Source organism: Colias philodice, chromosome 7 (genome assembly GCF_061535455.1).
Source record: "Colias philodice isolate Cphi_HAF_F1 chromosome 7, ilColPhil1 Martin Lab GWU primary, whole genome shotgun sequence".
In the NCBI taxonomy this organism is placed as follows: Eukaryota; Metazoa; Arthropoda; class Insecta; order Lepidoptera; family Pieridae; genus Colias; species Colias philodice.
This window is the reverse complement of record NC_143092.1, coordinates 5738888-5753918: the sequence shown is the minus strand read 5'-3', so window position 1 is coordinate 5753918 and position 15031 is coordinate 5738888. Positions and strand designations below refer to the sequence as shown.

At 30.7% G+C, this 15031-nt stretch overlaps 3 protein-coding genes across 3 annotated transcripts; all 3 read right to left on the bottom strand.

The window, feature by feature from the left end:
* Positions 1-10: 10 nt before the first annotated feature.
* On the bottom strand, positions 11-2172 carry LOC149487077 (deoxyribonuclease-2-alpha-like). Its single transcript, XM_089697354.1, has 6 exons — positions 2159-2172; positions 1856-2021; positions 1427-1577; positions 1066-1261; positions 628-813; positions 11-314 (listed from the first exon to the last, which is right to left on the bottom strand). Exons 1-6 carry the CDS (start codon positions 2170-2172, stop codon positions 11-13), a joined length of 1017 nt encoding a protein of 338 aa, XP_089553480.1.
* A 476-nt stretch (positions 2173-2648) lies between these two features.
* Positions 2649-7020, bottom strand: LOC149487076 (deoxyribonuclease-2-alpha-like). The gene is made up of 8 exons (XM_089697301.1): positions 6627-7020; positions 5956-6130; positions 5571-5676; positions 5119-5334; positions 4557-4782; positions 4067-4249; positions 3588-3750; positions 2649-3192 (listed from the first exon to the last, which is right to left on the bottom strand). Exons 1-8 carry the CDS (start codon positions 6740-6742, stop codon positions 3091-3093), a joined length of 1287 nt encoding a protein of 428 aa, XP_089553427.1. The 5' UTR covers positions 6743-7020; the 3' UTR covers positions 2649-3090.
* Positions 7021-7465: 445 nt separating this feature from the next.
* Positions 7466-14353, bottom strand: LOC149487075 (putative methylmalonate-semialdehyde/malonate-semialdehyde dehydrogenase [acylating], mitochondrial). Its single transcript, XM_089697299.1, has 10 exons — positions 13962-14353; positions 13169-13305; positions 11888-11998; positions 11505-11611; positions 11050-11163; positions 10666-10832; positions 10226-10346; positions 9416-9565; positions 8353-8493; positions 7466-8190 (listed from the first exon to the last, which is right to left on the bottom strand). The coding sequence occupies exons 1-10, from the start codon at positions 13995-13997 to the stop codon at positions 7706-7708; spliced, it is 1569 nt and encodes a 522-aa protein (XP_089553425.1). The 5' UTR covers positions 13998-14353; the 3' UTR covers positions 7466-7705.
* Between the last annotated feature and the right edge of the window lie 678 nt (positions 14354-15031).

Sequence of the window (15031 nt, the reverse complement as noted above, 5' to 3'; positions counted from 1 at the left end):
CACTATACGTCTATAGGTAAAGTTTATTGTGAAATAAAAAAAACGAATAACAATTAGGCTCTTTTATTTTGAAATTATCGAACGCCCACCACACTTTATAATCATGTATACACAGCAGATGTCCCCCGACTCCTCTCGTATCTTCTTTATCTAAATCACTGATGCAAGTCCAATATTGTATGGGACCGGAGCCTCTCTTTTGCCAATGAGCTGCTGTGCTCACAGCAAACCTCATACGGTCTGTCATGTTGTGGAAATAAAACACGCGGTCGGGATCGTGTTGTTTAAGTGATATGTTCTCTATATTGCGCACACTGTAATAAATAAAGAACTGTAATAAATTGGTGGTGATGTATCTGAAGAAAAGTGCACTAATTTTTGGGGAAAAAAAAGTTAGTATCAATTATAGAGAGATTGAAACAACTATAGGTACTTAAACTTATATAGACCGAGTTAGTTTCCTGAAAACTTATTCCTTTCTGTATATTCGCTACTTAAGCCACATCCTTTTTTTGGAAAGTAAAAATCGATGTCTATAACTAAAAATCTTCTCAACTAATTATTAGTAAATAATTGCATACTTTATCTTTTACTAAAAAGAGACATAGTTACATTTAGAAATCTTACCCAAAACTTTGCGCACATACAGTAGTCAAATAATCACTTTCAGACTGTCCATACACGTCGAGTATGATATGTTTCGCCCTCGCAAAGCTTCTGTAAAGGCACTGTTGGTCCCCTGGCCGTCTTACATGCAACTCAGATTGAAGGCTCTTGCCTTTTGTGGTAAATGTGAGAGGTTTTAGTCGTGATCTTAAATGTTTACATGAAATGTTAAAACACGACTGCGAGTTAAAGCTCTGTTGTTAAATATCTATGAAAAATTCAAATAGATAACAATTGAATAGCACAAACAAATATTTTATGTTATCAACATAATAGACGAACAATAAGTTGCGAAATTCATTCATCAGAAAGTAGAGCTACTATTATATATTCTGTGGTAGAGTATCAACAGACAAATAAATTTTATAGGAGTATACAAAACCAAATTAAAAAACTTACACGGTCAAGGGAGGTTGTTGAAAACTCCATTCAGGAAGATACTTTATCAACGTCTCTGGTATTTGAATATGGGTGAAATGCGGCGATGTATGGGAAAGATATCTTGCAATCAGGTTTATTGTTTCTAAATCAACTGATAAACACATAAGTAGATGCCCATTTGCAGTTTCTTCCTCAGGAAATAATGGACGTTCACCTGAAAACATTGTTCGAAAATAGATTTTTGATATTTGTTCATACCACCAAACTAACAAAGAGATATTTTGGCCTAATTGGGATACATCCTTCCAATATTTCGCATTTATTATAACTAGGATAAATGATCAATAATTATCACTTGTGCGTTATAATCTCTACTTACGTTTAAAATTAATAAGGTCTGGGACGGTATGGCCGATCCACACACCTCCGACTTCATCAGCCATGAGCACTCCATGTGCTGCAGAACCCAAGTTTTTACTATCCTTTTTTCTATCATATATTGCTAAAGCTATGTGATCTGAATATGTCGGCTGAAATATAGAAACAAATCTTAACTATCGAGTTATACAACCTTCTTAATGTGCATTAACTTTTTCTACTTAGCCCACATTAATTCCTAAGATTATAAAAATGTAACAATAAGGCATATTTAAAAAATGCGATGTTACCTAGGCGTATTGTAGTTCACTTTTTTATGATAATATTAACTATAAAAAAGTCAACTACAATAAGCCCAAAAATTTAGCATATAAAAATAAACAAATCCAGCATTTAACGTTAGTAAATTTATGTTCAAATCAAAACTTACCCTAAAAATAGGCGATAAAGTATGTTGCAATAGAGAATTGGAATTAATATTAGTATGTGGGAACGACGCGCGCCATCTGCCGGGCTCGTCTGAAGTTATAAACGTAAAGTTTTTACCCAATCGAGTGTATGGTATTATTTCGGTCGGCGGTTTGTAAATGAACCACCTAGAAATAGTTTTTAGTTTAAACATAAATGATGGATTTTTTCAAAAAGTGTTTTTATGTAAACTTGCAATGCATTAAATAGTACCATTTTCACAGATAACACACACACAAAATATACATTACACAATACACATAACCAGGCAATATCCATATTTCTAAATCAATATATGTATCTCATAATATTATCTCGTAAATAAAATATTTTCTATAACTTAAATAGTGCTCAATAAGTAGTAGAAATATAATGTATAAAACCTTTAGTAAGTTTAGTTCATGAATAGCGCAACATTAGTGTGAATCTTAAATTAATAAAATGTTATAAAAATGATAATAATACTTTTATAACTTACCAATCAATGGGTATATTATCATTATCTCTACAATGTAGGTTTAAATAATTCCATCCTTCTACATCCAAACCATACGTTAAGTTACAGCAATAAATTGAAATAACTAAATAAATACCAAAGAAATACAACTTGTTCATGATTTTACAAAACAGTTTTTTATTTAAGAATATTTCATTTTTATGGAACTATAAACTGTAAAATAATTTTATGCTTGCGCTTGCTTTTGAAATTATTGGTATAATGGCATTTTGTTGAAACATTAAAAAACGTATTGTAGAGAAGTTAAATTTATTTACTTAAAAATCAATATAAAATACAAAAGATATAAAGCATATACATACATATACATATAAGTAAGTATGGTAAAATCATTGAAGTTTGAGCATTACATGAAAAACAATAAAGCCATATAAACAGAATTAGATAATATTTCTTAACCTAGATCAGAAAAAGCCTTATTAAATTTAAGTAAATTTCATCTTGACTGTATACATAAACATATTTTGTATTTTACCGCATTTATTTTTCAACATAATTATATCGATATGGAATGTCATTTAAGTTTGCAATGATAATGATGTTTTACTACTCGAGGAAGTATTATTTGCGACAAATATCACATTATTCTATCAAAACGTTCTTAAGTCATTATAACATATATTTACAACTGCTTAATCTATATTTATCACAGTAAATCTTAAATTAGAATAGCTTATAAACTAATTACAAGTTTGCACAGATTCAATAAGATGTGCGAAATTTCCCCACAGAATTGGTCCAGAAGTACACACCGTACCACCACCCCGTGATTCTTGTGGTAACTGTAAATAATAATTATTTATTAACAAAAATCTAATTGCAATTCCATTTTTGTTGTTGTTTTTCATAATTATTATAAAAATATGATGACATGAATATATATTTCCGTTTTTGTAAAATAAAATAAAAATAATGAAGTATAACAGCTTCATATATTTTGCACATTGTTTTAGTTGACGAAATAAATGACGAAACTCGAGAATGCCTTCGACATTATATTTTATTAAGTATTTAAACTAAAAATGCGTAAATTAATGGCTTTTAAAAATGCATTGCACTAATCAAAGCCTGTTGTTACTTTAATAACATGATAAATTCCTGCTTACATTATTTCTATAATAAAAAAAAAATTGAAAATAAGTATAAATAAAACCTCATACACGTTATTATATCTTACCGCTCGATTAATATCTCCCACGCAGACCCAATAGTCAGCGACTTTAGTATCTTGACTGTTGTGCATTTTGTGTGCGACCGCTACCGTCCATTTTGAGTGGTCATTATGAGATGTGAACGACATTTTGGCGATTGGAAACTTGAGACGCTCTATGTTTCTTACTCTGTGGAAAAAAAATTAAACGATCAGTACAGATGTTTAAACATTGAAGAAAACTTTGCAGAAAGACGGCAAAATTGCCTAAAAATTGCTTAAAATAACTAAACCTTGAGAAATAAATATGTGAGAATTTTTATTTTTGAATGGAAATTATGTTTACTACTACTACTTACCACTTTGATTAAATATAAAGATGGTTCAATTCATACACGCAAAAGAAAAAAATATTGACATAACCATTATGCAGTTGAACAAGCTTTTAAAAGTTTGTATAAATATTATAGTAGCTTAAATAAAGATGCGTTACAACAAATACTCACTGAAAGTTCCTATTGCATTCTGAGTCCAAAGTCCCCGGTCCATTCGTCCAAGACTCAACGAGTAAATCTGACTGCAATACTTCAGCTACTAACCCACTATATAAATCATCATTGAACATTGCACTCTTTGCAAAAGAGAGAAATTTACGACCGACAAGCGTTTCAAAACTTTCTATGTGATACCTGAAAACATTATTGTATGTCCATTTGTTTTTCCAAATAATGCCTTTATATTTTATTTATGAGTATTAAAGCATAGATATAACAAAAAATAATTATTTATCACTCAGCTCTGTATACATAAAATCATCAGTGGTGCATGACTCCCTTCAGTTGACCTTATCAATTATGGCATTAGTTATAATAATTTTTTAAGCATTATTTTTTGTATTGTTTCCTTTGTTACTGCTAGAAGCAAGTCCTATAATTTATCGAATATTTCCGTTAAAATTACTATTTTTATGCTACAAATAATATTAGTAGTGCTTACCATGGAGAAGAGTCAACAGTTTTATTTCTTATAACATCAACTAAATTTGGTAGTTCACTTTCAAATTCCTGTGGTATTCTATGAAATACGATCAAAGGCTCATTGTATTTCAACTGGGTGCCGATTTGGTTCAGTGTGGAGGTTTGGACAGACACACAGAGAAATGACTGGCCATACTTCATACCAGTCGCTGGGTAGCTGTATGAGCTTACATTGAGCCCATTCACTGGAAAATAAGTAAAAAAATTGATCAAATCGTAAGATATGGAAGACAATTCACCATTCGCTAATATTAGCAAAGACCCATAAATTTTAATACTGACCATACATTTTCAATGTCATATTTAAAATATTTACCTCAAAGCTTCTCAAAAAAATTAAACTAATTTCAATTGATTGATGACTCAATATTTGTAAAATTTAAAAATAAAATACCACAGTATACAGGGTGTGTATAATGATTTTTGTTCTTTTTTTTTATTCAAAATTGTTTATTTTTGGACCAAGGGTACATATATTATTTTATTTATTTTATTAGCATTATTAAATGGGTAAAACTTACTATCAGGTATAGGTGGAAAACGAGGTACGGAATGAACAAGCCACAGAGAAGTAAATTTATCTCCAAGTATAACACCTTTTGTGTGACCATTCTCAACTCTGTTTTTCATAAACTTTGAATGCATTTTACACATTTCTGCTAAATCATAGTCATCATAATATTTGTCACCAAGCTTAAACTTCTTGTACTTTCTGATAGTTGATTGTTTCTGCTGTCCTGAAAATAAGGGCAATTTTTAAAAAACACAAATGTTTTTAATGCAAAACTGATTCTCTAACTTTGACCATTTAATTATTATTCAATAATTTTTCCTTTTAACATGGCTTGGACCTCAAACCTAGCAAAAAATTAATAATCCTAACCACTACAATGAGGCAGGAAAATCTTAGCTATAATTATTGAACGCATAACAATCACTATTCACGTAATGTAAATGTAAAAATAATAATTACCTTTCTTGCTCCTGGAATACATCTCTGCAACTGTTTGCAATATATCTGGTTGGTGTTCAGTAGCAGGTGGCTGATCATTGTACACTAAGGAAATTATGTTCTTATCCTGAAAATATATGATGATTTTATCATTTATTTCATTTAGGGCCAATTTTTCAATGCTTGGATAAAACTTATCCGTCCAATAAAGTATTACACGATAATATTAAAATGTCACGTAAACTGTCAAATACGGGCAATTGGAATACGTTTTTAAAATGGTAGTTTTATACATTATTCGACGAATTAGTTTTATCCAAGCATTGAAAAATCGGCGCTTAAATACATTATTAATAATGGAAAATATTAAATAGAAATTTTGTTTTTAGTCTTATTCTAAATTTACCTGGTATAATGGTGCCAGAGTTTTCCCAACCATAGATCTTGGGTCACCAATAGCCAAATCAGACATTATCCAGCCCCCTCTCAATTTTGATGGTGTTAAATGCATGTAAGCTACTCCTCTTCTAACTAGAGGATTTAAGTGGTTCTTCTCTCTGGGTAATTTGTACACATAGAACCTATAAATCAGAGTTATTATGATTGAATATGAAAACATCAATTCATATTGTTTTTCATTTTTAATACTACATACCTACAAGTATTTAACTTTTTTATATAAATATTAAATGCAATGTTTGTATAAATAAAAAAAATCTCTGTGGATTTAGTTTTCATTAAAGAGTAGTTTTAATAGAATTAAAAAGATTACATATTATTATCATTTATTAAATTAGCAAAAAAATAAATAGTAACTTGATATTTAGCCAGATATATAAAAGCTATATATTTATTTAGTCTTAAATCAAGTTATAACTATTGCTCATGCTGCTAATAACCATTTTATCATAAACATTATGATTCATTTAATAATTATGTTGTACAAATGATTTCCTTATACTTAACACAATTGTAATATAGAAATATATATACTGGTATTTAAAAGTTAAAACCCCGATTCTTCATCTAGGTATAGGAATATTACAAGGAATCTAGGACCAAGGTTGAAGCACTTACCAATCCACTGGTTCACCTCGTTCATTTCGGCACTGCGGTGTTAAAGCTAAAGTGCTAGATGCAAATAATGCAAACACTAAACTCGACCAACTAAAAACGAAACGTGTTGATTCCATCGTTTCCACTGACAAAGTAATAGGAGCCAAAGGAAACTCAAATTGCTACTTGTTTGTGATGTCATGTGTTACGACGCCTTACGCTTGCGTTTCGTCAAAACAATGAAAAGTTTACAAACATTGCAAATTAATTGGTGCCGAATCTACCACTTATTATAAACATCAGAATGAAATCATTGTATGTAACGAATATGAAGATTTTTGTTTACAATCAAAACAAAGCTGTTGTTTATTTTCATGATGCCAAACAAAACAACAATGAAAATTCAAATTTCAAAATTGACGCTTGTCAAACTCGGCTTGCCAGTTTTTCAATGTCACAGTGATGCGCAGGAGTTTATTTAAAATGATATAATTAAATTTTAAACATGATATTAGGATTTTTTTATTAATTGATTATGATCTTATGATTTATTATCAATAATATATGTATTATGATTAATTTTATATTCATATGAGTTACTACGCTCTGCGTCCAACCCTGGTTTAATATGCTTAATTTATAATAATAAGTCTTCCCAACGAAATATTGTGGCATTTATACTGAAAACAACATTTGTTTGTTTTGTTTCGTTACTATACTTATTCCATTTTATCACCTTAGATATAAAAAGAAAAATGGATTGTGTTGTGCTACAAATCCTCGCTACAGATAGCTGTGGATCGTGTCCAATTTTGTAAATGTTACCTATACCAGTATTTGTGCAAATAAAAAAGTCAATTTATAAATATTATTTATTTCAAAATAGAAGTATTAAGCTTGATAAAAATAGAATGCATATAACAATCACAGTTTATGGAAGACGCAGCGATAACAATAAAAACAATAAAAAATAAAAACAAACATTAATAAATGCTTTATGACACTTTTTCTTATATGATTTCATATTTAAACGACTATATTTTCTTAAACCTAGGTGGGAGAAATTCGTATGAATGTATTACATATTATATTATGCATTATTATTGTTGAGTAGGCATAGACACAGCTGCTTTAGCGTGGGATACATCGCTTTGCCTCCAGAAAGAGACAACCGTTTTCAATTCAGTGTAGAAGTCGAGCCCTTGCTTGCCGCAGAAGTGGTTTGTTCCCAGGAAACTTCCACGAGTTCCCGTGAAAGAGAACATAGACAACGGGACAGGGATGGGCACATTCACACCGACTTGTCCGACGTCGATTTCTGAGGCAAACTTCCTGGCGGTTGCTCCATTTGTGGTGAACACAGCTGTTCCATTTCCGTAGGGATTCGCGTTAACCAATTGAATAGCTTCATCCAGAGTATCCACAAAGAGGCACACTAGAACTGGGCCGAATATTTCTTCCTTGTAACATTCCATGTTAGGTTTGACATGTGTCAGAATTGTCGGACCGACGAAGTTGCCCTTTTCGAAACCGGGCACCGTGACTTTACGGCCATCGAGAACTAATTGAGCGCCTTCTTTCACTCCTGCAAGAATTTTATTCGATATAATTAAAATCAAGAATTTTTCATAGAAAGCAAAATTATTTGGACGACATAGTGTTGTGCAAGTCTTGAGAATTATTAAAACATGTTATAAATAAAGCTAACACAATTTTTTACATGGATCAAATTTAACAAAATACATACCTGATTCAATGAGTTTCAGAATTCTTTCCTTGGCCTTCACGGATATAACGGGTCCAACATCAGTGCCGGGAACATGTCCTGCGTTCACTTTCAGGGCCTTTGCACGTTCAACCAAGTCAGGAATCCATTCTTTCGCTTCACCTGAGAACAAAGTTTTTCTATAAGGCAAGTTCAATATGGGACATTTTCAGTTTCATCTTTGCTAGTTTTTTGTGATACTTTTACACACAAAAAAGTACATAAAATAACATATATGTATTGATGAAGTGATTCATATTTCCAACCTGCAACTGAATACTACATAGACCATTGTACATAAGTCACCTACTTAAGATGCTCTTTGTAAATCTAAGAAATATTATGTAATTCCATTTACAAATAAAAAAGAAAAGATGTTTTTTTTAATTTGAATTTTTTACAGCCTTCGAAACCTACCTAAACGAGGAATTTAAACACAAAAGAAACACGTTTATTTAAGAACTTATTACTTACTAGCTTTCCACCCGCGGCTTCGCCCGCTTTGTCTAAAACCTAATAAATTATATACTAAAAGCTTTCTCTTGAATCACTATTAAAAAAACCGCATCAAAATCCATTGCGTTTTAAGGATTTAAGCATACATAGGGATATAGGAACAGAAAAAGCGACTTTGTTTTATACTATGTCACACCCCGGGCACTCCATACAAAATTATCGTTTTGACAGTCACACTGTAGAGACTGCAAATGTGTGTGTTAACGCTTTATGGTTGGCACATCTTTGACTAGCGTAAAAAAAATTCGCGTTTTTCTGATGAAATACATCCGTAAACAGCATAATATCTAACAATCTTCTACGAAAAACGATAATCACAAATCCAAAATAATAAAATTACTTTAAGTCAATTTGATTAATGGTAATCTTCGTTGCGTATCGTCCCTGTAGAAAAATGTGGACCATTTTTAGACTGATCGTGCGGGGTGAGGTAAGTGTTTAATTTTGGCGGGAGGCGGAGAGTGTCCGTTCTGTAGCGTTTAGCTACTACATATTATGTATTCTGTGACTATGTAGTGATGTTACATACCCACAAACACAGCAGTACTGAGCGCCATGCAGCGCTGTCCGGCCGCACCGAACGCGGCGCCGGCGAGCTGGTTCAGCGTGTGCTCCTTGTTCGCGTCCGGCATCACCACGCCGTGGTTCTTAGCGCCCATGTTGCTTTGCACGCGCTTGCCTTTAAAAAAAACACATATAGTTGAATAATGTGTAAGAAGTTATGGAAAAAAAACTGTGCAGAAGAAGTGTTGTAATTCGATTGTGATTATGCTTTTTAATTTTTGTAATTTTTTGTATTTTTTATTGTGTCCTATAGTGTATAAAAATATCATTGTGTTCTTTCGTTGCAATAAATCTTTGTTGTATTGTATTGTATCGTATTGCGCAGATTTTGCTGATTAAAGCAGTATCTGCCAATGAAAGAAGTCATTGAATCTGTGTTATATGTATAAAACAATATATCGCGTTAAGCATGTATTTGAAAATTATTTTTGTAATTGAGATTGCTTCTTCAAATATAGATTAGTCTTGTTCATGTTTACATTATGAAGTGAAACTCCTTTATTGGGGTTGGAAAAAAATTTAGTGTAACATTTTTCCGTTACGCGCCATCTTTTTCTTATCCTTACCACGCGTGATTTGACGTATTTCTGTAAAGTTTCATATAGTAAATTATTTTTTGAAAAATAAGGTCATAAAGATGTTTCACTTCTTACGTGTGTATACTAGTACACGCACACATTTTTGTTATTTTTTTATAGCATTCAAATACTGCATAAAAATTTATACAAGTTTCTAATAACGGACTGTTTTTTTCAAATAATTATAAATAGAATACCTGCAGCAGAAGCTCTTGAATAAATATGTTTGCCGGCAGCATCTCCACCCACAAATGAGACCGCTTTGATGTCGGGATTGTCGCAGAAGAAGTTAACCGTGTCGTGTGTACCGTGGACAACCTATAATATTCATAGACCATTATTTATTATAGAAAACGTCGCTTGATCGTTAAAGAAATGGTTTTGTAAAAAAACAATGAAAAATAGGACATCAACCAATAATTTCAAACAACCAATAAGAATTTCATAATAATTTATTATTATTTGTTTACGTAAGATGCATCTACTTTTGTATGAGCAAACTGCCATGTGCACAATAAATGGAGTAAAAACAAAACAACACACAACATTTTGCAATATTGACATTTGACAGTAATCGAACAAAGATTTTAAAAATTGTAAACAAAATATATATAGAAAATAATTAAAAAATACTTACATTGACAATACCAGGTGGCGCTCCAGCCTCCTGGAGCAGTTCCATCATCATGACCGTCGCTCCAGGGTCTTGTTCCGAAGGTTTGATCAGACAAGTGTTGCCAGTCACGATCGCAGGTGGGAACATCCATAGTGGGATCATTACGGGGAAGTTGAATGCGGCAACACCTGAATAGATTAAATTTTATAAGGGTAATGATGAAGTGATAACAAATATTATGTATTATGATTGATAACAATATTTTTGTATAGAGAAACTGAAGCAAATACAAGCCATTATACGAAAAACTGACATTTGAACTTCTTTAATTTAGCTTAAAAAACGTTTTCCAACTGAATCTTGCCTTTTTTGATACACAAAAGTATTTTTTTTTTATCTACTTACCACCAACCACACCGAGAGGCACTTTATAGCTGTGTGTATCCATGTCCTTAGAAATGTTCTGTATGCAGTCACCAAGTTGTAGAGATGTTATACTGCAGCAATGTTCAACCGATTCTGAAATAGGGAAACTGATAAAAGATTTTTTGTACATGTATGTTTTATGGTAATCTGTATCGTGTTCATAATACATTTTATAACTAAGGAATAATTATTAAATTTGGTACAAGTTTTATAACTGATTTTTACTTATATAATATTTGACGACGACAGGATGTATAAGCATTTATTAAAAAAGTATAGAAAAACAAATTCGTTTGAATTCTTAATTTGTTGTTTAAAATTGCCTTTGAGTCTTGCATTTTTAATATTTCTGCATTATAATACTGTAGTAATCTAAGTATATAGATATATCTAAGAAAGACGCATTTTTTATGTTTTTTTTTTTCAATACTTACGTATTCCGCGAAGGACGTCACCTTCAGCATCAGCAATGGTCTTGCCTTGTTCTTCTGTGATTTTGGCAGCCAGTTTAGATTGGTTCTCTCGAAGTAAACGCGCAAACCTTTAGCAATGATTTTCATTGAGGAATCTTATTAATTACTCCAAAGAGAGCTTCATTATAAAAGTAAGTAAAAAGTTATAGATTTGATTTTCTGTGGAAAACAAACAAGCAAAGTATGCATCTGCCCTATATGGACATAGGACTACAGTTTAAAAAATACTTAAATCCTTCATAATTTAGATAACAAGGCAGTTACATCACAGTAAAAATATAAAATTCCATCTTTTAAAACAGAGATCAACCATAATAAACAATATTCAATTTTTTTTTATTTACTTGAACATAAGTTGCTGACGTGTCATAATAGTACTTTGGCTCCATGATTTGTATGCCCTTTTAGCTGCGTTGAGAGCTGTGTTCAATTCATCTTGTGTGGTCTCTGGAACTCTGTAAAAATCAAATAATAAAGTTAATTTAATATAGGCCACGTTTTTTATAACTTTTTAAAACACCAAATTATTCTATATTTTTGTTTCTCAGTTGATAAAAATTAAAATCTAGCCAACTTATTAAGTTGTAGACAAAGCAGGCGAAGCTGCTTAAGGAAAGTATGATATGAGATAGTATAGAAATATGTATAGTGTGACGTAAACACATTTACATTTACACTAGCGGTCCGCCCCGGCTTTGCCCGTGGTACATGTTTACGTTTTCTCTACATAAGAACCATCCTCGTACTTCAAGGAATATAATAAAAAAAGAATTATCGAAATCGGTTCAGCCGTTCTCGAGATATGTGCTTACCAACAAATTTTGCGATTCATTTTTATATATAAGATGAATATTTATCTTATAATTTAAATGTTTCATAATGTTAATATGTAAAAAGAGGATGAGTTCTACAAAATGACTTGGTATCAGATAATAAGATAAATTTGTGTTGTTTACCTTAGCAACAAGGTCGAGATTACAAATTAATGTATTATTTGCTAAATAAACATTACTGATATAAAGACACAATTTAAATAGTTATATAATAAGATCATTTGACCTGGTACATCTGATTAACAATAAAATATAATTTTTGAGCTGAACTTTTATAGACATAACAAATAATAATAATTGATAATTGATATAAAAAATATAGAATGACATGTAAGTTAATTTTTCTCTTATTCTTTTATAATTGTACATCATGTTGAACCCTATATAAACTTAAAGAAATCAAATTAGAAAATTATTATCAAGATTGTTAAAATGGATAGGTATCCAGAGTTTAATTTGACATTGTGACACTCAATCTCGATATCACCATAAATTTACATGAATACATTAAAGATTAAAACATGATTTATTCATTCACATTATTAACCCAATTCAACTCATATAAAGTTCACTTTCAAAATGTTTAATAATTGAAACAATTGTGCACAGTCCAATAAAAAATCTTTTTATCATGTGAACAATAAAAATATTGTATCCACAAAAATTCCACTTATCAAGGAAAATTGTGTACCTACTATCAGTTCATATCTACAATGAATGTAAAGCCTTTTTACCCGTTTAAATGAAACATATTTTAATGAATGAAGGAAAGTTTAAAACCCTTGTATTCACCTTCCAATTACTTCATTAGTCGCAGGGTTTGTTAGTTCTATCCATTGGCTAGTTTTCGAGTCTACAAATTGTCCGTCAATGTACAATTTTGTGGTTGGCGCAGCACTGCTGTAGTTTTTACGTAGGAATATTTGAGACTGAAACAGAAGTTAAATAATAATGTAGTTATGTTATTGATTGTGTTATTTATCTCAATAGAATGATGCAAAGATAAGAATTGTCAATATGTTATTGCAAATACAGTTTATCTGCATATGAAATTATGTATTAAATATAACCAAATATGATCAATAATTTTTGTAGATTTGATAAAAGTTTTAATTTGGTTCAAATAATTGAAACTAAATCACAAAAAAAAATATAGAGTAACATCTAAAACTTATCCTTACAATAAATTATGTGCCTACAAATTCTATACCACAACAACATGTGAATTATTGATTGAAAAATGATGAAACTTTCAGAGAAAAATATTCAACTACGCAGTAAGGTACAGGCGCAGTATCATGAATTATTTACTTAATGTTTTAAATTCCAAATTATTTGAATGATGTATCAAGACCTTTGTTATTTTACATTTTTAGTAACAGGATACTTGTAAAATCAAGAAACCATTTATCACAAAATATTATTAACAACTTGTTATATTAAAATGTGGTTCCAAAACCAGCATGTCATGGAATAAATTATAATAAAGCAACATTTTAATAAACACAAATTTAAAAGTTATCAAATATATTTTGTGTTATGATTATTATTAATTAACAGAAGAAAATACAAAAACTACACTTACCTCTGATTTGAGTAATTTTATCATTGTGGAAGCCATGGCTACGAAATATTTCTCCGAAGAAGAGTAATCTTGCGCCGGTGGTTATGTGACTAGGGGGGCCTGGCCGACTGATTAAATTACAAAGTGATATCGTGACCTTGTGGCTTGAATTGATTTAACTAAATTATTCTGACTCGTTTGTCGTCAGCAACAGCTATGTTTACAATATATGCGAATAAATTCCATCTCTATATTTTGAGAATTCCGATTCTTTATACATAATGTTCTGCGTCGTGGAAAACTAGTTTCTTGTTGTGTAAAAAATAAAAATAGTTTCTTGTTTTTTGCAGTTTTTTGCTTCGTAAATAAAATAATTAGCCGTAAAATGAAATCTAAATACAATGTCACTGTCAACTGTCACATGACAAGCAGCTGATAGCTCGGATAGCTGTCAAATTTTAAGTGACACACGGTCATAGACTAGTTTTTAATTGATTTTGGTGTGATTTTGGTTAGATTTAATAAGGTTTTACATAACTATACTAGACTACGTGATATCGGTCAATTAAGGAAAGCTGGCATGTTCACAGTACTCACACTTATGCAATTTCACTTACAGTATGTTCAAAAATAAATGCGACTCTAGTTTCATTTTAGACTTAAATTGTAAAATGGGTGCGTTGTAGATAAATATATGCAAATATAATTACATACTTATGAAAGCTCTCATAATTTACCTGTAAAATTATAATTTAAAAGTAACTCAATTGATGAAGTTAATTATTTATTCTAATAATAATCAATTGGATAAAAGTATTAATAATCATTCAATTATCAAATAATAATTAAATTTCAGGTCATAAAAACAATACAAATAACACGTGCGCTTACTCCCAACACACGGATGGTTGTTTTTGATAATGATTTAAATAACGGGCGTTTTTTTAATAATATGATAACTCTGATTATTAATTAGTAATTTGATTTTTGAAAAAAAAAAATGCCGATTTTAGTCAAAATTTATATTTTTCTAACAAGATCCTTATCATTGAAATTTCCACCTTAGTGAGAAAAATTGACATTTCTAATGA

Coding starts and splice junctions, on each gene's coding strand:
- LOC149487075 (XM_089697299.1), bottom strand. CDS start 13,997: ATGGCTTCCACAATGATAAAATTACTCAAATCAGAG. Junction 13,306..13,961: donor TAAAATTACTCAAATCAGAG/GTAAGTGTAGTT, acceptor CTTCTGTTTCAG/TCTCAAATATTCCTACGTAA. Junction 10,833..11,049: donor GCCTCTCGGTGTGGTTGGTG/GTAAGTAGATAA, acceptor TAATCTATTCAG/GTGTTGCCGCATTCAACTTC.
- LOC149487077 (XM_089697354.1), bottom strand. Junction 814..1,065: donor CAACAACCTCCCTTGACCGT/GTAAGTTTTTTA, acceptor TAAACATTTAAG/ATCACGACTAAAACCTCTCA. Junction 315..627: donor GTATGTGCGCAAAGTTTTGG/GTAAGATTTCTA, acceptor TATTTATTACAG/TGTGCGCAATATAGAGAACA.
- LOC149487076 (XM_089697301.1), bottom strand. CDS start 6,742: ATGGAATCAACACGTTTCGTTTTTAGTTGGTCGAGTTTAGTGTTTGCA. Junction 6,131..6,626: donor CGAGGTGAACCAGTGGATTG/GTAAGTGCTTCA, acceptor TCTGATTTATAG/GTTCTATGTGTACAAATTAC. Junction 5,335..5,570: donor GTATTCCAGGAGCAAGAAAG/GTAATTATTATT, acceptor CCTTATTTTCAG/GACAGCAGAAACAATCAACT.